Below are 23,474 nucleotides of genomic sequence, written 5' to 3'. Positions count from 1 at the left end.
TTAACTGCTGAGCCATATCTCCAGCCCCCACCCTTTCTATTTTGGTGGAGGTCACCTCATGATGCATAGCCCTGGCTAACCTTGAGTTTGCAGTCTTCCTGTCTCAGTGTTAGGAGTATTGGGATTACAGGCATGCTATCATGCCTGACTTCAAGGGGGGCTTTCAGGGAGCATGCCTGAGCTGGCCACCCCAGTTAACTTGGTTGTCATTACCTCTGATGGATAAAGCTCCCTTCCTTGGTCATATTGTACCATCCATCCAAAAAATGTGTGCTATAGTCATTGAAGGAACCAGATAATGAAATGCAGATAGATCAAATGCATCCAAAATGAGTAGTGCCACTTAGTGGTACTAAGTAGCATATTAATATGACATGAAAGGGCAAGATGGCTCAGCAGGCAAAGGTGCTTGCTACACATGCCTGATACCTGAGTCCAATCTCTGGAACCCACATAAAGATGGATGGAGATAATGGACTCCACAAAAATTGTCTCCTGGCCTCCACATGTGTGCTATAGCATGCATGTACCCACATACATCACTCATAAACACACACAGTAATAAAAATTATATATATGGTTAGGAAGCACAGGGATTGGAATAGCAAAGTCTGATGCTGAATGGAGTGTGTGTGTGTGTGTGTGTGTGTGTGTGTGTGTGTGTGTGTGTATGTGTGTGTGTATGTGTGTATCTCCCAGGATCACTAGATTCTGGGGAACCACTATTCCTTATATCTTTTTTTTTTTTCCAAATTAGAAGTTATTCCAAGATATATCTGTAATAGATGCACTTAGAATGTTGGTCTCAAATATGCAAAGTTCTTATATCAGAACAGCATAATGCCTACTGTCCTCCCAAAGAGGACCAGCAGGCATTAATGCTAATGACAAGCATTCTCCTAATCTAGGACTGAATTTGAACATGAAATGCAAAGATTTCCAGAGAATTTCATTTTCCAAACTAGGTGGAGTGCTTTCCTTGAATGCATGACACCTTGGGTTTGATTCCTAGCCTGGAGAGAAAATCACTTCATTTTCACAGCACAAGGTAATATAGATTACTTGCAAAAAATTACTTGAAAAGATTCAGAGTTTATGGGCACACCTTTATCCTGGTCTACCTCCTCCAGAACCCTGATGCCTTACCATTGCTTCTGGTCTTTCCTGATTCAGGTTAAGGGGAGGGAGCTGAGGGTAGGGCAAGAAAAACCCCTGACAGAGTTGGGGTGATCCTATGGGCCTCCTGATTTTCTCTCAAAGCAGGCTGTGTGAGGATCTGTATCATAGAACTCCACAGACTTTACCAACACGTAGACATTAATTTATTTCTTTGTACCCAGAATAGCCTGGCTCAGTGAAGATGCCTGGTCACTGGTTCTTGAATATTTCTTTCTGTGGTTTTTGTCTCTGATTCTGCTTTCAGGATATTATTCCCTGCTGTTAAGCAAGGGTTTATTCATTAATTTTATTTGTTTGTTTGTTGGGGGGTGGGGGTTGAGACGGGGTTTCTCTGTGTAGCCCTGGCTGTTCTGGAACTTGATCTATAGATCCGGCTGGCCTCAAACTCAGAGATCCACCAGCTTCTGCCTCCCGAGTGCTGGGATTAAAGGAGTGTGCCACCATGCCAGGCTTCATTAATTTTATATGCACACACCCTTCTTCATTTACTAAAGAATTGGAAGCAACCTTTTCATTGAGCTTCTAAAGGCTGTTGTCATCCAGCCCCGGAAAAATGTTCTCTTGGCCTCTCTCCAGGGAGTTGCCACTGCATATTTTCACTAGAGTTGAATTCCCCATCTCTAGGCCTCAGGCTAGTGTAGCAGGAAGCAGCCTTTCAGATGAAGTCAGACTCAATGATAGAGAAACTCAGATTGTGAGCAGCCACCACCTGGGAGTCTCTGGACATTGCATCTGAAGGATGTGGTTGCTGGGAATTGAACTCAGGACCTCTGGCTGAGCTGCCAGTGCTCATTTGGCAGCCCGTATACTAACACTGGAACAATACGGAGAAGATGAAGGGCTGAGCATTCCGAGGCTCAGTTATTTCATCTCTACGAGTCCTAAGGAGACTTTGTTCCACACTTTCTGCCCCAGCCTCCACCCAGACAATATGTCTCTGGCATGATATCTCCCATGCTTACACCTAGAATGCCCAATACACAGCTTCATAAGAGAAGAGCTGTGGAAGTGACTCTGGGGTGGTGCTGTGGGTCCTAAGATAAGCTTGTGGGCAATGAACATGGTTATCCAGGGCCATAGGAGGCACCGCATTGCCATCTGCACTGTGTTCTAGCTTCTTGCTTTTTAAAAAAATTCAAAGGAGTAGTCAAGAACTCATATGTAACCAGGCCAGTCAGAATAGGGTTCTCAGCGAGCACTGGATAAGCATCCCTCTCAAAACTTTTTGTGACTCTAGACTGTAAGTTCCATGAGCAGAGTGGCCATATCTCTGTTTCCATCTGAACTTCAAGCACCTGCTTCAGGGCTTGGCACATAGTAGGTACTCAGCACACATTATCTGCGTGAATGGTTTCTGGATACTAGAACCTCATATCCTAGGGGAGAGATCAGAAACCTGTGAACAATTGGTAAGTGAGGCTTGCCATGGTGGTTTATACTTCTGTAATCTCAGGGGGGTCTGGGGAAGGAGGATTGAGACTTTGAGGCCAGTCTGAATGTGTGACCTTGTCTCAGCAAAAACAAAAACAAAACTCGGGTAACTAAAAATGTTACAGGTGTTTTGAGGAAAAGAACAGAATGCTCCAAAGGCAGATTTTACAGATGATGAGAAGGTCCCAGTCACTGTAAGAGCAGGGGAGACAGATAGGAGAGAGATGTCCTTCAGACCCTGGCCAGCTAGTAGTAATGCCAAGGAGGAAGTCCGCGTGGCTGTTTATCTAGACTTTCATAGGTAATTTGTGGGGAAAGAAGGGTCTATTCACTGCTGCCCCTCCCCATAGTGTTCCTTACATTCCAGCTTTGTTCCACGATGCCCAGATCTGCTGCTGTTGACTGAATCAAAGGCTGCAGTGTGTGGCTGACCACGAAGAACAATTGGTGTTTATGTGTCTGACTCCCTAACCAGACTATGAGCTTCTTGAGGGCAGTGAAGCTTGTTTCATCCCAGGACACAGCTTGTGACTGGCATACTCAATAATTTTGTTTAGTGACTGAGTGAATAACAGTTGATAGTATTGTGTACTTTTTAGGTGCCAGGCCCCGTAATGAACACTTTGCATTATCTCACTTAATCCTAGTAATAACTCCATAATGAAAATAGAATTATTGTTCCCTTAACACAGTTGGAGAAACAAAGGTTTCAGAAAGATGAAGTAATAGACCCAGAGATTCAAGTGTTAGCGATGTGACTACAGAACCCTGCTGTTTTGCTGAAATTAAGTATTTTTCCTGGTTGCCTTCAAGTGTTTGGAGCTCACAAGGGAACAGAATCAATACATCAGTTATATTGTCTCTTTTGACTATCATTGTGACAGGCCTCATGGATAAGGACTGTGTGTGTGTGTGTGTGTGTGTGTGTGTGTGTGTGTGTGTGTGATGCTGGAGATGAAATATATGGCCTCACACATGCTAGCCAGCCACTCTACCTCTGAGCAACATCCCCAGCCTTTCTTTCTCTTTTTCTTTTTTTAAAGACTTATTTATTTATTATGTACACAGAAGAGGGTGTCAGGTCTCATTACAGATGGTTGTGAGCCACCATGTGGTTGCTGAGAATTGAACTCAGGACCTCTGGAAGAACAGTCAGTGCTCTTAACCTCTGAGCCATCTCTCCAGTCCCCCCAGCCTTTATTTTACTAATTTTATTGTGAGAAAGTTGAAGCATGACAAAGTTAAGTTGCTTGGTCAAGATAATATAGCAAGTATCTTAGTGGTGGATTGATTCAAAACTAGGTCTGTTTGATTCTAGATTCTGAGGTCTTCCACAATTCAACTCCAGTTGCTCAGACACTGGGTATCTGTGCTACTGACTTTGTTGAAGGCCTTTAAAGGCTGTCTAGGCCTCTGGGCTGGGGAGAGGGCTCGCTTGTGAAGTGCTTGCCACACCACATGTGAGAACCTCAAGTCTGTCTCCAGTACCCACATAAGAAAGTCAATGGCAGCACATGCCTGTAATCCCAGGGTTGGGAGGGCAGAGTCAGGGAGATGACTAGGGCTTTCTGGCTGCTAGGTAGTCTAGCCAAATTTATGAGCTGCAGTTCAGTGAGAGACTCTGCCCCCCAAAATAAGGTGAAGAGCAAAAGAAGATACCCAACATCAGTTTCTGGTCTCTGTGTACGTATATATGAATATGTACACACACACAAACACACACACATACATGAGTATCTAGACCTCAGAACACTGGGGAAACTGAGGCAGGAGGAGATTTGTGCTAGTTCCAAGCCAGCCTGATCTATCTAGTAATTCCAGACCAACCACAGCTATGTAATAAGACCCTGTCTCAAAAAAAAAAAAAAAAAAGTTGCTCAAGCCTGACTGAATAGTGGCTCACTCCAAGAATTATCTGAACTACTTAAAAGTTGTTCGGAGTCTGCGTGTAATGGCACACGCCTTTAATCCCAGCTCCTGGGAGGCAGAAGCAGGTGGGTCTCTGAATTCCAGGCTACCCAGGGATACACAGTGAGACCATTTCTCAAAACAAACAAGTTGTCCGGGCCTGTTGGGAACCTGTTATTCCTAAGAGAAGGACCAGTATGGGAAATAATTAAAGAAAGATGGGATAGTGGAGACTTAATCATTTCTAGTCCTTTAAAAAATGAGCTGGGGCTGGAGAGATGGCTCAGTGGTTAAGAATACTCATTGCTCTTTCAGAGGACCCGGGTTCAATTTCCAGGTTCAATTCCCAGTGCCACATGGTGATTTACAACCATCTGTAACTCCAGTCCCAGGGGATCAAGCTCTTTTGGCCTTGTAGCACCAGGCCAGCATGTAGTGTACAGACATATGGGCAAATAAAACATCCATACACATAAATAATTTTAAAGATTGAAATATAATCAGGATGCAGTAAAATAAGGAGTGTGCTCAGCACTTAGAAGCACTTGTTCTTCCGGGGGTTCAGGTTTGGTTCTCAGTACCTACATGGTGACTCACAACCGTGTATAACTCCAGCACCAAGGAAATCTAATGCCTTCTTCTGGCCTCTGGGGGCACTGCACATATGTGGTACACAGCTATATATTCAGACAAAACATTCATATTCATAAAATAAATACTTTAAGAAGTGGTTTAAACAGTCACATGATTGTGCAGTTGTAACCAATATCTATTCTCTTCATCCCCAGAGAAATCCCAAATGCATTTGCAATTATTCTCTATTCACCACCCCTAGTCCCTTGAAATCCCTGACCTACTCTGTTTCCAGGAATTCACCCATTCTGTGTATTTCATATGAGTGGAACCCTGCTGTGGTTACCTGCCTTTGTGTCTGGCTTCTTTCATTTAGCAGTGTGCTTTCAAGGTCCATGTATTAAAGCAGTTATCAGTATTCCATGCCTGTTTATGGAAAAACAAAACTCTAGTCTATGATTTTTGACATATTTGGGGGTTATTTTGTTTGTTTGTTTGGGACAGGGTCTCACTGTGTAGCTCTGGGAGTCCTGGAACTTAATGTATAGACTATGTTGGCCCTGAAACCACAGATCTGCCTGCCTCTGCCTTCTGAGTGTTGGGGATAAATGTATGTCACCACACTCGCAGAGGGGTATTTGTTCATTTATTCTGTTTATTTATGTATGTAAGCAGGGAGGGGGGTTGAACAACCACATGGAGGCTCGAGGACAACATACAGGAGTCAGCTGACTCCTTTCACCACGTGGGTCTCAGAAATCAGACTTAGGTTGTTCAGCTTTAGTGGCCCTTTAAAAAAACTTTAAAATTTTTATGTTACTATTATTATTGCATATGTGTAAGTATGTGTGTGGCACAATGTGTGTGGACATGGACATCATGTTGTGCATGTCGGGGTCAGAGGACAGCTTGTTGAGTTGGTTCTTTTCCTACCGTGGGTTCTGGCAACTGTGGTAAGTACCTTTACCCACTGAGCCATCTCACCAGCCCAGATATGCCGTATGTTTTGTTTATCCCTCCATCTGTTGATGGGCATTTATGTTCTCTCCACCTTTTTTACCATCATGAACAATGCTGCTGTGAATATTTGTGTACAGTTTTGTGGGTTGAGGTTTGGCCCCAAGGTTACACTCTACCACAAACCCACATCCTCAACCACATCCCCCAAGATGTACAGATTATTGTGTGACCATGTTTCAGCTTTGAACATTTGAGTCATAATCTATTGTTGTCTCTTTGAGGAATTACCTGTTTTCAGGAGTACTTTTTCTTTTATTAATAAATATTTTTAATCAAAACATAAGATGCAGCTGGACATGGTAGTACCTGCCTTTAATTCCAGCACTCACAAGGCAGACACAGGTGTAGCTCTATGAACTTGAACCTAGGCTGGTTTGTGTAAAAGCTCCAGGCTGGTCAGGTCTACCTAGTAGGTCTCAAAAGCAACAAGAAAACCACTTAGAATATAGGATGCATATTTTTAAAAATACTAGTAAGCACCTAACTTGGAGCAATGTTGCAAAACAAACAGCTCTGTAACCATCACCCAAATCAAAACTTAAAAATTTGGAAGCTGCTGGGTAGTGGTGGTGCACACCTTTAATCCCAGCACTCGGGAAGGAGAGCCAGGTGGATCTCTGTGAGTTCGAGGCCAGAGTGAGTTCCAGGAAAGGCACAAAGCTACACAGAGAAACCCTGTCTCAAAAAAAAAAAAAAAAAAGGAAGCTGGAGAGATGGCTCAGCAGTTAAGAGCATTGGCTTCTCTTCCACAGGACCCAGATTCAACTCCCAGCACCTACATGTTGGCTCACAAACATAGCTCCATTCCCAGGGAATCTGATGCCCTCTTCTGGCCTCTGTGAGGACTGTACACATGTGATGCACACACAAATATTCAGGCAAAACATTCATATTTATAGAATAAAAATAAAGTCTCGGCCGGGCAGCGGTGGCGCACGCCTTTAATCCCAGCACTCGGGAGGCAGAGCCAGGCGGATCTATGTGAGTTTGAGGCCAGCCTGGGCTACAGAGTGAGATCCAGGAAAGGCGCAAAACTACACAGAGGAACCCTGTCTCGAAAAAAAAACAAACAAACAAAAACAAAAACAAAACAAAAAGTCTCAAAACATTTAAAAAGAATTAGAAAATTTCAGTTCTCAGAAGTACTCCTCTCCAACCTCAGAAGGGTAACCAGTATCCTGACTTCTTATATAATCAATAATTTTGCCTGTTTTAAATTTTATCTGAATACAGTCATATCAGTACATTCGTTTGTCTGACTTCTTTCCCTCTGTTGATAAAATGTATCCATATGGTATGTTTCTCATTTCTGGGTGCTATGTCACTGTGAGACTGCCACAATTTGTCCCTTTGTATTTGAATGAGCACAATGGATTGGAATGGTTGTCTCCCAGGTAATATGTGAATATTTTGATTTAATAGATATTGCCAAATCATTTTTCAAAGTGATCACACCAGTTTATTCCCATAAAGCAATATTTGAGAGCTTAAAGTTTTGTTTTGTTTAATTTTTACTATTGGCACGCGCACGCGTGTGTGTGTGGGTGAGTGTGTGCGTGTGTGTGTTATGGAACACATGTGGAGATCAGAGGCTGTCTTTCTGGAGTCAGTTTTCTCTGTTCACTGTGGATTCCAGGAATTGAACTCAGGTTGTCAGGCTTGCAAGGGAAGATTCTTTTACCAGCTGAGCCATCTTGCTGGCCCTAATGTTGTGAGGGTTTAGGTTATATTGCATATTTTCCAGGGCCTGATGAGTGTGTGTGTATGCACATATGCATGTATGCACATGTGCTTGTCTGCGCATTTGGGAAAGTGGTACATCATCCAGTGGAATAGAATTTCTCTGGGAGAAGACACTGTCACCCTACAGAGAGCAGGCAGCAGGCAGGTGAAGGCAGGGAGCCCTTGAACCCTGCCACAGGCTGTGTTCCCAGCTGTCAGGCATGTAATTTGGTGAAAGAGAGTCTCCCTGGCGGCAGAGGTCTTGCCGAGAACACTGCTGGTCCTCCACGTCACCTTTGCACCTGCAGGCCCAGCTGACCGTCCTCTCATCTCCACAAAACCAGGAAGGCAGAGGAATGCACACAGGGCTGTGGCATGGGGCAGAGCTGGGGCCTTGGGAGTCCTAGAACTGGGAGTTTGTTGTTAAACTCAGTGCTTTTCCCTTTCTGGTCCCCCCACACTGTTTCATTTCCATTTGGGAAGGGATGTTGAGGTAACAGAATGTGAGAGGGGTGATAACCTGATGTTGAGACTGCCTGTCCCCCCTGTGAGGCCAGCCGGAGCCAGAGGGACAGGAGCTGCTTGTTTTGGGCAAAGGCGGCGGGGGGGGGGGGGGGGGGGGGGGGGGGGGGGGGCAAAGCAGAGGAAAGGGAGTTGGAGTTTCGAGTCCACCGATCCACTCTCTGCGAGGCTCAGAGGATCATCCCCCCAGGAAACCACTCTGGTCCCTCGAGCCCCTTTGCCACTCATTAGTTGCTCAGCAGACTAGAAAGCCACGGTTTGTGCTGGGGCTGGGTGGGGCTCCGGGGACAGTTTGGGCTCTGGCCCTCCAAAGGGGAGGGGGTGGTTATGGAGTGAGCGGAGGGTCACAGCTCAGTCTGTGCCATTTGCTTGTCACCTTGAGAAGTTCCACCTTGTCTAGCAAAACCTCCTTTCAGAGGCAGCCACCACAAAGGGCTCTTATGAGAGCAGCCGCCCCGCCCCCCCCCCCACCTCCACTCCCTCTGCCATTATTTTTCTTTGGGGCCTTCCTGCAATGACTCTCAGAGGTTGTGCTGCTCTCTAAAGGCGATTCAGAATCTCCCTGGGCCGCAGTCAGTTTGTGACTTTCTGGTGCCCTGGGAGGCTGTGCAGGGCTTAAGCACAGCTCACCTCCTCAAGAAGGCATTGTGCTCTTCCCTAAGCAGCTTGGGTTATTTGGGGCCTCTGAAGGGAGACAGAGCAAGTTTCTAGCAGCTGCTGGGTCTCAGAACAGGAACCATCCCCTCAGGGAGAAATGGACTTGTCCTCGGTGGTTCTGTAAGGCTTCTGCCTCGTGGGTCGTGGGGAAGTTCTGAAGGCCACCTCTTTGGGTATTCTCCGTTCTCATTCTGCTGTGCATTGGGAGAACTAGTTAATCCTTTGGGCCTTTGTTTTGTTCATGTATGAGATGAGAATATTTTACTGCCTGGCTGATAAGGTAACTATGGAGGTCTGTTGGGTTAATTTAGAAAGTTAGTTGTTCTTGACAGCAGCTTGCCTAACTTGGTGGTAGAGGATGTGCTTAGCATGTGTGACTCTCCAGCATCACATCGCTTTTTAAGTTAACCAGGTGTGGTGACATTCATAAAAATGATCACAAGCAAGTTCGAGACCAACTACCCAATGAGATGCTGTTTCAAAAAAATCAAACCAAACCAACCATAAAAGTCAGAATCTTTAGTCTTGGAAGTACGGTTGCAGCCTTCTGCTTGGACCTGTGTGGGCTTTCTTCCCCTTCCTCCTTTTCAAACTGAACAGAGGAGTTAAGTAGTACAACCTGATGTGACTGTCTACCTGGAACTATGCTGGACTCTTCATCTGTGTTAACCTCCGTTGTAGTTCCAGTACCAGTGAGAACCAGATGTTAAAATATCCCAGTCTCAAGTGAGGCCTTAGAAAGCGACCAGGGAACCGGACTGGTTGGCACACAGGATGCTTACATATTCGATGTGAGCATGCCTCCATTCTCCCACCTCATTCGAAAGGAGAAAGGTAGACTGTAAATTAAATAATTTTCAAGATCTCTAAGCCACAATGAATTTGTAAGGTCTCTAAACACAAGACTCTATGCCCAGCTTGCTCAGTGTTGTTTTCCCTCTAGCCCAGTGCTGTGTGGATGCTTAGGAGTGAGAGGCTAATTGTGGAGGTCAGTGGTGGCCTTGTGACAGGCACAGACCCAAACAAAGCTGAGTCAGACCAAACACTGATCAGTGTCAGCTGTGTTGTTGACCTCACACGTGGACCTTCAAGGACAGTGTGCCCTTAGGATGCTGTGTGTTCTTCTCAAGATACCAAGGTTTCTCATCTGAGCAGATAGATGGGTTGACTTTTTTCTCCCCTTCATGAGCGACTATTATTTGTACAAGACAGTGGGTTTCATCATGACATTTCCATACATCTGAAATATGTACTTTGGTCATATTCATCTGATATGGGACTGTTAAGACAGTGAGGGACAAAACAGGGGACCCCTCATGGTTAGGTCTTGCCTAAAACTCAGACACTGTTTATCTGGATGAGCTGCTGTGGAAAAGCAGGATGGACCATTGTCACCTGAAGCCCAGGCATCACCACTGAATTACTGTCCTCTCGGTCCTCTTCCTGTTTCCATCTCACACTTCTGAGGAATCCAAGAGATTAATCCCACCCAAAACCTTTGGCTGTCAACCCTTCTGGTGATGGACTGGAGGGCATGCTTTTCTGTTTTCCAAATAGCCCTTATGGAGTTATGTAGCAGTGCCTTTCCATAGCCTTGTTAGGAAGCAGGAAATATCAGTAAGTCATGAGAAAGCATTCCCAGTTGAAACACTGCTAGGCATCTTGGGCTTTCTTAATACTTTAAAAATTATTTAAATTGTGTGTGCACACACACATGTGCATGTATGCCATGGTATGCCAGTGGAGGTCATGTTTTGCATGTTTCATGGAGAGAGTTAGAACTGAATTTCCTTTGTCCTTGTTTCCTCCTACAAAGGTCAGATGGAATAAGGTAAAGCCTTACCTCTTGAGCAGGTCCTGAGAAGTGGGAGAACAAAGGTGACTTTTTTGGGTTTTTTGAGACAGGGTTTCTCTGTATAGTTTTGGCGCCTTTTCTGGAACTCACTCTGTAGCTCAGGCTGGTCTTGAACTCACAGAGATCCACTTGCCTCTGCCTCCCGAGTGCTGGGATTAAAGGCATGCATTATCACCGCCCAGCGTCCAAAGGTGACTTTTGAGGATCAATAAGAGTTGGTATGGGGAAATGAGGAGCAGATGTCCTTTACAAACACCAAGGAGGGATGGCTCAGAAATTAAGAGCATTTGCTGCTCATGCAGAGGACCAGAATTTGGTTCCCAGGTCAGGTGAACTCACTACCTTCTGTAACTAAAGCTCCAGAGGATCCAGTATCCTCTCTGGACTCCACAGTACATACACTCCACATGTATAGACCTTCCTCCATGTATCACATAATTTAAAAAAATAAAAATACATCTTCTAAGCCGGGCAGTGGTGGTGCACGCCTTTAATCTCAGCACTTGGGAGGCGGAGGCAGGCGGATCTCTGTGAGTTTGAGGCCAGCCTGGTCTCCAAAGCAAGTTCCAGGAAAGGTGCAAAGCTACACAGAGAAACCCTGTCTCGAAAAACCAAAAAAAAAAAAAAAAAAAAAAAATACATCTTCTAATAAAAACAATATTAATCATATCCCAGGACCCATGACTATGCTCCCAAAGTAGGTGTGGGTGACTTATTTTTCTGGTGAGAAAACAGGGGTTTTCAGAGCATCAGCTAGTAACTCGCCAGGGCACTGGCGGAGGTAGGATCTAGACCCAGGCCTTCTCATGCAGAAGCCTCACTCTTTTGGTCTTCAGAGACTGAGGAATAGGCTGGCATGGTAGTGGGAGATAGTGAACCTGGGCTCTCTCCCTCACCTGTGTCTTGACTAATCACTGAATCGTTTGGAAATTCTGTGCTTTGGGATGCCAGTCACAACAAGTTAATGGGGCAGACCCTGCTCTCTCCATATATGTTATCGTTTGGACATTCCTTGAGTCAGCTTGCTGGAGAAATGGGACCAGGCAAGAGGAGGCTCAGAAGTTGGCCCCACATGGTGGTGAATGCCTATGCAGGAGGTAGAGGAAGAAGGATCAAAATTTCAAGCCAGTCCCTGATACATGGTAACATGTGTAAGGCCACCCTGAGCTACACAATATGGTCCCAGTGTGCCCTACAAAGGGAAGAACATCCATTTCCTGATGCTGGGCTTCCTCCCCTCTGACTTCTTCCCCTCCCTTGCTTTCTCAAAACAAGACACTAGATGCAGGAACTGGGTGTTGTGGACCCAGCTGTCAGCTCAGATTGCTGTCTTTTTCTTCTTCCTTATGCATTTCTGGAACCTAAGCCTTCATGCTAGACAAACCTTCTACCACTGAGCACGCTCCAGCCCCAGCTTCCCTTTGACTTAGGGATTTCATAAGTTTCTAGATCATGCCTGTTACATCTGCCCTGTGCCTGACTCCTGTCATGTGACACCCAGCCCATTAGCTTGAAGGTGTGTCGGCCACCCTTTTAGATTCCCCCAACCTCACTGCCGGCACTGCTCTTACCCACCATCCCTTGAAGCCTCCTAAGCAGCTCTCTTCTATCTCCTCACTCAGTGATCCTTCTGAGCATAAAGCAGACCTTGTCAGCTTCTGCTGCATCATGTCATGATTTCTGTAAACACCGGAACGTATCTGTGTACCTGCCATGCTCGTCCTCTCCTGCAGGGTGACCACCCAATGTATCATTCATATCAAGACACCTGTAAAGAGAAAGAGGTTCTAATAATAATTAAAATGGATAGTAAGCTTAAACTGGACTGTTCCAGGAAAACTGGAAATAAGTCAACCACCTGGCTTACTCTCTCACTTCCATTTAGAGTTTTTTGAATTGTACTGCATAATACCTTCCTTGACCTCTGTTTAAAACTGTATAGGGTTGAAGAGATGGCTCAGCAGTTAATAGAGCTTGCTGCTCTTCCAGAGAACTGAGCATGGGTTCCCAGCACCCATGTCAGCTGGCTGCAACTGCCTGTAACTCACCTCTAGGGGATCTGACATCCTCTTCTGACCTACGGGGGCATGGACACACACACACACACACACACACACACACACACACACACACACACACACACAAATAAATAAATAAAATAGTGCATAAAATTCTTGCCCCATTCCACAATACTTTGGCTAAGTTATTTTATTTTATGGACTTTTTTCCCCCAAAACTTTGTGTGTGTGTGTGTGTGTGTGTGTGTGTGTGTGTGTGTGTGTGTGTGAGAGAGAGAGAGAGAGAGAGAGAGAGAGAGAGAGAGAGAGAGAGAGAATTTAGGGTGACAGTGACAGTTGTACCATGGCACCCATGTAGACATCAGAGGACAACATGTGGGAATAGCTTCTCTCCTTCTACTCTGTAGGTCCTGGGCATTGAACTCAGGTCACTGGGCTTGGTGGCCATCTTGCCAGCCCCTGAGAGTATGAAATTAGCCTTGTGTTTGTTGTGGGTCTCTCTAGAGTACAAGCCTCAAGAGGGCAGCATTTGCTCAGTCCTGCGCGCCTTAGTAGATGGTCGGTAGTTTTTAGACTATTCTGAATAGGTTGGCACAGGGGGTCATGTTTCTTGGTAGATGGTCAGTAGTTTTTAGGCTTGAATAGGTTGGCACAGGGGGTCATGTTTCTTAGTAGATGGTCAGTAGTTTTTAGACTTGAATAGCTTGGCACAGGGGGTCATGTTTCTTGAAAAGACTTTCTCACTAGATGCTTTCTAAATCATTTGTCATGCTCCCATCTGCTTATTTTGGCAATCCTTTTGGTGGTTAAAGCCTTGGAGGAGTTTTCTAATGCTGTTTCTTGTCTCTAAGAGAAGCTAATGGAGAGCAGAGTCCCAGACAGAGGTGTGGGCTCTGTAGTGAGACAGCAAGAACTTCTTACCTTTAGAGAAGTCACATTTGGGGATCTGACCTTGGTGGCTGTGACAGGATGAGGTTTAGTCCCCTTGGGACTGTGCTAGCTTCTGGGACAAATGCCAGAAGCAACCCAGAGGAGGATGCTGGAGGTTCTGGTTAACTTGTTTCCCCATCTCTTTCTATCTAGTAGATCTGTCCTTAGACAGAGATACATATCCAGAGGGGAGCTGTGTATTAGTGTGAGCCTTTCTCGGGACTCTAAAGGTTTCTTTTCTGGAACATCTCAGAAGAAAGTGCCTGTTGGGATCTTGCCCCCAAATCCTCTAGGATTCCTTGAATTTCTTCACCATTGGGTATGTGTTTGGACTTGGTGAAGGTGGGAGTGACCACAAAAGAAGGTGGGCCCCAGTAACAAAGGTAGACTGCATCAAGGGACAAGAAGGAAAAATAAGGTTCCCCAAGGGGGTTCTGTCATTTGGTTTCCCCAAAGTTTCTGATAAGATTTAAACAGGAGCCAGAATCCTAGTTAAGTATCTCACGAGGGTAAACATTTGTTGGTGATGAAAGGGTTATGCAGTGGCTGGTGGGAGGGTTGTACAGTGGCTGGTGGAGGGTTGTGCAGTGGCTGGTGGGAGGTTTATGCAGTGGCTGGTGGGAGGGTTGTGCAGTGGCTGGTGGGAGGTTTATGCAGTGGCTGGTGGGAGGGTTATGCAGTGGCTGAGGGAGGGCTATGCAGTGGCTGTGGGAGCATTGTGCAGTGGCTGTGGGAGCATTGTGCAGTGGCTGTGGGAGCATTGTGCAGTGGCTGTGGGAGGGCTGTGCAGTGGTTGTGGGAGGGTTGTGCAGTGGCTGGTGGGAGGGTTATGCAGTGGCTGGTGGGAGGGTTATGCAGTGGCTGTGGGAGGGTTGTGCAGTGGCTGGTGGAGGGTTGTGCAGTGGCTGGTGGGAGGGTTGTGCAGTGGCTGTGGGAGGGATATGCAGTGGCTGGTGGGAGGGTTATGCAGTGGCTGGTGGAGGGTTTTGCAGTGGCTGGTGGAGGGTTGTGCAGTGGCTGGTGGGAGGGTTGCGCAGTGGTTGTGGGAGGGTTGCGCAGTGGCTGTGGGAGGGTTGTGCAGTGGCTGTGGGAGGGTTGTGCAGTGGCTGGTGGAGGGTTATGCAGTGGCTGTGGGAGGGCTGTGCAGTGGCTGGTGGGAGGGCTGTGCAGTGGCTGGTGGAGGGTTATGCAGTGGCTGTGACTCTTGAAGTCAGTAATGAAGAAGGACTAGGGTTGAAATACATACAGGAGAAAATGTAAAATGTAAAATACATACAGGAGAAAATGTAAAAGTGGAACCTGGAGGGAGTTCTGAGTCCACATCGACGTTTCAGTATTACTTGGGCACCAAGGAAGCTATTGCAAACACTGTCAAATAGAGAAAGCCAATTATGAAACACAAGGAAATCTGCACAGGCATAACCCTGATTCAGAGAAAGCGAGCTGCAACCCAGTGGGTGTGAATGTAGCTTTCTAGTTGCACTCTGCATTGCACACCCATTTTTCACACTTTTGTACCTCACATTTCCATTATGCTCAGAGTCTACCTTTCAAAGCTCACCACTTGTGAGGCTTTTTTTTCAGGACTCTGGGTTGGAATTCACCCCTCTCTTCTCTGAATTCCTATCACCATTGGTTTGCAATTCTGTTACTACATATCTCTTGAAACACAAAACCAAACAATAAATATCTGCCTATCACACACACGCAAATGTGAATTCTCAAAGGTAGGACTTTTGTTTACTGCCGGGTTGTTGACTCAGATCTGAGTCCACCCCTGCACCTCCTCCCATAGTGCCTGCTATCTGTAATCCCAGTCCCTTTTTCCCTGGCTTGAATGATCTCTGGCTAATCAGATGAAAGGGTTGTGCAGGAGGCTCACCTGACTTCCTGCCCTGCCATTCTGGGCAGTGACCCGCTCTATGCTGGTACGCCGTGCTCCTGGCTAGGCGTACTCACAGCAGCAGACACTGTTTACTTTACTTAGTTCCAACTGCAGCGTTCTCGCTTTGATCTCTGTGGCTGCCCCACCTCGCCCTACCATTGTCCTGTCCTGGGAGCTAATGTTGCTCCTTTCCTAACTCAGGTGGCCACATAACTCTCTTCTCTGGCTATGCTGAGAGGATGCCCAGGCACTCAGTCATGCTGGAGAGCCAGCCCTAAGGGCCCCAGTCTGTGCCAGTCACTGCTTTTCTCTCCCACAGTCAGTTGCTTCTTTTTTGTCTGTTCTGTTTTCTTGTCACCTTAGTGATAACAGGTAACACTAAGATGTGATCCTGATAAAGGCTAGATTTCCGTTTTGACTAAATCTGCCATTCAGAGAAGTAAATAAGTAGTGGTTTTATGTTTATATCATGAGGACAGACTGCTTAGAATTCAACTTCTTCTGCGTACTATTTGTGGCTAACTATCTCAGTCAAATGGGGTCACACTGGTGCCCACCATGTTCATTCATTCATAAATAGTTGAGCCCCCAGCAGGCAAGGAGCTCTTCTAAGTGACAGGAAAGTGGTAATGAAGAAGATAAAAGCAATGGGTTAATATTTAAATCCGTAGAGCAATGCACACAGTAGGCATTTAGTAAATGTAATGGGATTGCTAGTACTTTTTGGAGACTAGACACGTGAACAGGTTAGCCATGGCAACTACAGGGCCAGATCTCTCCGAGAAGGGAGAATAGAGCAGGGACCAAGATTGGGTTCTAGACTTGGATTTGGGGCCAGGGTAGCCATGGCTTGAACGACTTACGTCTAGCCCTTCATTTATGGGGTGAAGCCCTGAGCTAGATAAAGATCAGCCTAGAAAAATAGTCTGTTTCCTTCCATGTAAAGGAAAGGATCCAATGACCCTGGCTGCCTGTATTCTGCCAGGCCTATTTGTACAGACTGTGCTGTGCCTACTAAGTTGAATGTGAACGACCCAGGAGGAGGTACATTTCTTGAGCACAGACCCCAGACACTGAAGAAAGGAGAGCATCTTTTGGTTTCTCTGCTGCCAGGGTCTGCTGCCCAGCTAGTGGAGCGCTGTCTCCTGGAGAGCTGGCTTAAGGACTGGAGAGTAAAGAGAGGCACAGGGAGGCACTGTGACCCACTGCTTCACCTTCTGTTTCAGGTCACTCCTCAGAGAGTGTAGCTGCAGATGGCTCATGTGATCACTCACAGGGATTACTGCTGGAGGCAAAGTTTAGACTCTGGGCTCTCTGATTCATTGTCTGTGCTTTCCAGTGAAAGTCCAAGCCTTATTGAAACCTGGGTTCTATTGCAATCAAACGAAAGAAAGTCCACGCCTGAAGTAGTCTTCACAGAGTGATGAATGTTTTTATCCCCTGGGGTCAACAGACTCTTGAGCCTCCATCCCACTCAAGGAGACTGACTATAACTCCTGTGACCCAGCACCGCTCCACTGCTTCACCCAAGTTCTGTTCCGTTCTTCCCCCACAGTGGGCTTCAGAAATGATGGCAGGCTGGGGTGGAGCTTCAGTGGTAGAGCATCCACCTAGCATGAGTGAAGCCTTGGGTTCGATGCCCAGCACCATAAAGAAAAAAAGTTCTTAGAGCACAGGGAAGGAGCTTGACATGAGATCTTAAGTACAGGATGAGGACTGGGTTCTCGTGTAAGCTTCTGGCCCAACTGCTCTCCTGGACCTGCTAATTTGGCTGGGAACCATCATTGTTGGCATGCCTAGGGAGAGATGAATTCCAGGACCACCAGACACCATCCTCTCGTCACAGTTTTACTGCCTGTAGCTGTCTTCAGCCATTCTTTCAGTTCAGTGAAAAGAGGACCTAGGCAAAGCGCAGTGCTGTGACTGGAAGTCGTCCACCATTCATCCCCTGGCAACGGTGATGTGACTACAGCAGTTTCCCAGCTTTCATGGCATCGTTATCTCCTTCGGGAATCTTTCAACTTTTCCTAAATCATAATTCCGCAGATCTACCAAAGGTCTGTTTATGGAGCCTGGAAGATGGCTCCATAGATAAAGGCGCTGACTGCAAAGTCCTATGACCTGAGTTCCATCCCAGAGCCCATGTGATAGACAGGCTGTCTTCTGACCTCTGCACATGTCTTCGCATATATGCATAAACAAGTGAATGCAAAGATAACATCTATGTACTGTATGTGTCTTTATGTTACTGTGCTATGAAAGAGGAACTTTTTCCCTCCTCGAAAAACTTCTCACTCCCCTTGGGAGAAGTGTCACCCCGCCGAGGGGCATGTGGAGTACAGGAAGCACAGCTGGATTTCAGGCCCAGACTGTAAGGTGGCAGGTGGGTCTCCAAAGCTCTGTCCACTGTTCTTTCCAACTCTGACCAACATCATGCCACCATAAGTCTTTCTTGTTTCTCAGTCTGTTGTCCCTATTCTGTCCCCTTCTCCTGTAGTTAGAGTTTTCCTGCCTGGCCCACAGTCAGGACAAATCTCTCTTACCCGCCAGTCCCACAGTCGCTCAGACCCAACCAAGAAAGCACACAGAAACTTATATTGCTTATAAACTGTATGGCTGTGGCAGGCTTCTTGTTATCTACTTCTTCTATCTTAAATTAACCCATTTCTGTTAGTCTATACTTTGCCACATGGCTCGTGGCTTACCAGTGTCTTTACATGTTGCTTCTCATGGCGGTGGCTGGCGGTGTCTCTTCCCAGCCTTCTACTTCCCAGAATTCTCTACTCTCTTGTCCCGCCTATACTTCCTGCCTGGCCACTGGCCAATCAGAACTTTATTTACACAGAGCGATATCCACAGCACTTCCCCTTTTCTTTTTTTTTTTTTTTTTTAGGAAGGTTTTAACTTTTACATAGTACAATTACATATAACAAAACAATTATCAAGCAAGAATTACAGTTACAATATTAAAGAAGATATCCTATCTATCTTATATTTGTGAGTCTAAGGTTTTATATCTAACTTATCTTTTATCATAACTGAGGAAATTATAACTATCTAGTCTTCAACCACATCAAAGGCCTCAGAAGGATATAATATTACCTGAGAACCGGGAGAAGGATGCAAGCATTTTTCGGGAGTCTTGCAAGAGTAGACAGAGACAGCTGGCAGCCTGGACATTCACCTAATGTTCCTTTGTAAAGTTGGGGCATCTGTTTTCAGCCCACAGGGCTAGAGTCTCTTGGTCATTTCTCTCAGTGTCCTGTAGAATGTCTGGCAGTTTCCTCTGTGAAGCAGGAACCTGAAGGACCATTTTGTCAAGCAAAGTTTAGTGGTAACCTTTCTATGGGTCCTGCATGTCCAGTTGATCAAGCAGTCCAGGCAAGACCAGTTTCTTGCCCAAATGGCTATTTTTGCAAAGGTGATGATAAGATATGAAGTGTCTTCAATGCCCATCCTCCTCTCTGAAGTAAATTGGTGCTGCCAGGAGCAGACATGTCTAACTGTCCAGAAAGTCTAAATTTTAAAAGTATTTTAAATGCCATATTCTGTAGGTCTTTGAAGTCTTTGAAGATTACCTATCTGTCTGAAATATCTCTATGTATACCTAGAAGACTTAACTAACATGGCTACGAGTATGATTACCATAGATGACTAATTATTAATCTATTTTTAATTATCCATTACAATTTAAATGAGCTATACAAACATAATACCTTAAACATGAGTAGAAATATGCACACAGTATAACAAAATTAACTTTAAGTTTGTATCAATAGACTAAAGTCTATACCAACGTAAAACATTTTAAACAAGTTGTTGCTCTTTAGAAGTAAGTTCCTTAAACTACCCTTTTATCCTATTATATCTATATCATATCCCCATTTCTTCTTTAGAAAGAGATCATGTTTATAATCAATCTACTTTAAATAAAAATATTGGTTTTTCTCTGTCCCACACCAGAGGGCTCTTCTGATTTGGGACACAAGAATCTCTTAACGTTTTCTTTTAGCAATATGTCTGGGTTTAGAGAAGGAGTGAGCCAATTCCATCTCCAAAGCCAGCTTGATAATTTTGGGAATGTGGGCGTAGTTTCTCTTACTACTTCCTGCTGGAGGGGGGCGCTGTATCTTATGGGGACACAAAGAAAATTTTAGGATTATGGAGTAGTCCATTAGAGTGAACCTCTGAGCCAGTTGCCTTGAAACCATTCCAGATGTTAGATCATCTGGGCCATGGTGTCATCAGAGACCTTTCAGGTGGTCTTGGCCGATCAAACCTGATGTATCTTAATCTGGAACAAATCCACAGCCTCTGGTTTTCTGTGGAAACAAAAGCAGAGACTCCTTTCCAAAGCAACATATCCTTATATCCAAATTTTGAAGTTAAGGTACCTTTAAAATTTACATACTTGTTTAACTCAACAGCTTTTACGATCAAATCTTTTTCTGTAGTTAAAAATCCCAAAGACAAGACAAACCAGATTCTCTGTGTAATATCCATCTTTGTAAGACTGAAACGCTGCTGTGGCTGCTGGCTCCGCCCACCCCTGCTTCCCAACATGGCGGCGGTACAGTTTACTGCCAGCTCTGGGTCTGAAGCCATGTGTACCATCAAGTATCAGAATCAGTTCTATCAAAGCAGCACATAGCCTAGAAATCTTTTCTTTTAACTGGCAAAGGCTAAATCCACCATGCAGCAGAGCAAAGTGCTGCTTGTAGACTCCTCATTTCCGCCACACTGCAGGTCAGACGCACATGCCAGGAACCCGCCATAGTAGCTCAAACCGGCAGGCTGCCGCTAACTTGAGAGAGACAACTAGGAAGCTGTTTTTAGCTCCGTCTTAGAATCTTTTTTCTCGGATTTTAGGTGGAAACTCTTGCCAACACGTTGGACGCCATTTGTAGTTAGAGTTTTCCTGCCTGGCCCACAGTCAGGACAAATCTCTCTTACCCGCCAGTCCCACATTCTCCCATCTGGTTCTCCTTCTTTTTCTCATTCTACTGTGCAAGTTCAGAAGTAAACGTCATTAAGACAGCAAACCGCACATCTCAGGGATGCTTAGGACAGATCATTTCTTTTGTGGATGGTGGTGCTGCTGGGGATTCAACCCAGGGACCTGTACATGCTAGGCAAGCACTCTGTCAATAAACTGTACCCCCAGCCAAGGAAGATAGTTTCCTAAAACAGACCCCCAAAAGGTTAAGAAGAAAGAGGCCAGAGACGTGTGGAGGGTCCACAGGAAAGCCCAGTTGACTTCATGACTGGAGGAACCGTCAGGGTGGCCTTTCAGAGGACAGTGCGCAGGAAGGCTCTGCCCGCAGGGCCTGCAGCGCCAGCAGGCCTTCAAATGGAAGCCGGGGTATTGGGTCCCACCTCTTCGTACAGATTTGTCTGGGGTTGATAGCAATTCTGTCAGTGGGATATCAGCTCTCTCTTTAGTCAGGCAGACCAATGACAATGTTACCTTTCCTCTAGAAACTGCCGGAGGCATGCACTGTTGGTGATGGAAGGCCATTTGCCATGAATCTGCAGAATCTGTATGTGGCAGTCACCAGACAACAGATCCAAGCAGGGCAGAAGCGCCGTGGCTCTGGTGAGTATTCCCAGTCACAGCTGGCCTGCGTCGGGTAGAGTTAGAGCTTAGGTCTGTGCTGTTGGATTTAGCAGTTCTAACCATATCATCTATTTACATTTCAATTAGTAAGAACTAAATAAAATTAAAAATCATTCCCTTGTGTACTTTAGCCATATTTCAAGTGCTCAGTAGCCATGTGGCCAGTGCAGATGCAGAACACATACCTCACCACAGGGCACTCTCATAGCTAGCTGGCCCCTGCTTAGGAGTTAACCGGAGCACTAACCAGAAAATTAATCCGGGGGCTGCCTAGAGATTTGCTCACCTCCCGTGAACCAAGAAAACTCAGCCTACGTGCTGAAAGTGGGCTTTGGAGTCTTCGTAGGAACAAGGTTTGCTCAACGTCAGCTGGAAGCTGGCTCCTTCAGTCTGTTAATATATGAATAGCAAACTCTGCCCTTCGTCCAGATGCTTGGTGAATGCTTCTGCTCTCCTGAGAGCAGGCCGTTTTCTCTGCCTTCTGTGAATCTTTCTGATTTCAGGAGAGACTCGGACATCGTGCAGCACCTCCCCTCAAAGAACCAATAGCCAGCTTCTGAACCAGCCAGAACAGCCAGTCTCTTCCACTCCAGCCCTCTCAGAGCCTGAACATGAGCCCGTGGTGAGTCACACATGGGCAGCTTCCTGGGCGGCCTTCTGAACACTGGAGAAGTTGGCACCTGTAACCTGGCAGCCATGGTCTCTGCAGTTGCTGTCTAGTTGACACCGCCTTGGTTATGTGAGAGGGATTGTGAGGTGCTGCCAAGTCAGAGTATCATGCTTTCTCACATCCTCCTCCCTTGCCATCTCCTGCCCTTCCTGAGCTGAGTGACGAATCTTGACTCTCTTTTCACCGGAAGCGGAATATACTCTGCTTCCGATGATGGACCATGAGAGACATGCCCACTTAGAATCTTATAGCACTTCCTAAAATAGACCTCAAAACATCTACATCAGGTACTTTAAGAAGGGCTTCATACCAACCAGGAGCCAAGAGAGATCTGTTTCAAAACTCCAGTTAACTGGGATTCCTTTTCTTCTAGGGTGCTTCAGGCCCAACACAGAGACCTCAGTTGGCCAAGGCCAAGAGGAAAAAGCCAAGAGGACTCTTCAGTTAACTTATCATGTCTCTGCCACCAAGAAGGGAGCAGAACAGCTTCCCAGCATCATCTGAAAGGGAGCTTGCATGGCAGAGCATCCCTCGGATGGAGCTGCAGTCGGAGGCCTAAGTTTATGTTGACAGGCCACCTGAGTAGGGACATCCTCACCAGTGGAAGCTTGGCTCTGGCTCCAACTCACCGGCATTGGTATTCCCTATAGATTGAAACCAGCTCCTCCTTCAGTGGTATTTTCTCCAGAACTCGTCCCCTATGGTGAACCTAGATTAAAGCAAGTCTGCAAAAGGCACGTGCCCAAGACACCTATCTGCTTTTCGTAAGGGTCCCTCACCAGTCCTACATGCCCCTTAGAAAATCGCTTCTCTCCTAACACAGAATAAAGGGCACACACACTCTCCTGCTGTTGAGCTGGCCTGTTTGTGGTCTATAACCTGTTCATGCCCACAGTCCCTTGTTATCTCTGTCTCACGACTGAGCTGTCAGTCCCATCCTACAGATTTTTCATCAGCTTCTCTGATGTGGCCTGAGGTTAGTCACAACTAGAAATCTTGATCTTGAGAACTCTCCATGGTGGTACAAGACAGATTGTCGTTCTGTGTCAAGCTTGGGTGTATTTTTTCTGTCTCCTTCTAAAGCACAGAGAACAGGTTAAACCATAGTGTCAGACAAATTATAAATGGCTTCAAGAACTAGGGCTGGGGCTGGGGATTTAGTTCAGTGGTAGAGTGTAAGCCCAAGGCCCTGGGTTCAATCCTCAGCTCGGGTGGGGGCGGGGCGGGGGGCAGACTAGGGCTAAAGTCTCCCTGGGATGGGAGAAAAGGGAGTTCAACTCTCTCTCTCTCTCTCTCTCTCTCTCTCTCTCTCTCTCTCTCTCTCTCTCTGTGTGTGTGTGTGTGTGTGTGTGTGTGTGTGTGTGTGTGTGTGACTCCACGCGCATGCGCAGTCTTTGTCTTTAACCCCTCTCCCCCCACCTCCTCACCCACCCACCCACCACCACCACAGCCCAAGACAGGGGCTCACTGTGTAGCCCCAGCTGGCC

At 46.1% G+C, this 23,474-nt stretch overlaps 1 protein-coding gene across 1 annotated transcript in view; it reads left to right on the top strand.

Moving 5' to 3' along the window:
* Positions 1-23,147, top strand: part of Nhej1 (non-homologous end joining factor 1) — a 97,268-nt gene extending 74,121 nt beyond the window's left edge. Inside the window, exons 6-8 of the mRNA XM_036173460.1 lie at positions 21,179-21,296; positions 21,821-21,939; positions 22,361-23,147. Coding sequence (XP_036029353.1) covers positions 21,179-21,296; positions 21,821-21,939; positions 22,361-22,435 — 312 coding nt within the window. The 3' untranslated portion in view covers positions 22,436-23,147. The remainder of the gene's footprint in view (positions 1-21,178; positions 21,297-21,820; positions 21,940-22,360) is intronic.
* Positions 23,148-23,474: the final 327 nt, after the last annotated feature.

This window comes from Onychomys torridus, chromosome 23 (genome assembly GCF_903995425.1).
Source record: "Onychomys torridus chromosome 23, mOncTor1.1, whole genome shotgun sequence".
Taxonomy (NCBI): Eukaryota; Metazoa; Chordata; class Mammalia; order Rodentia; family Cricetidae; genus Onychomys; species Onychomys torridus.
This window is presented reverse-complemented; position numbering and strand designations above follow the sequence as displayed.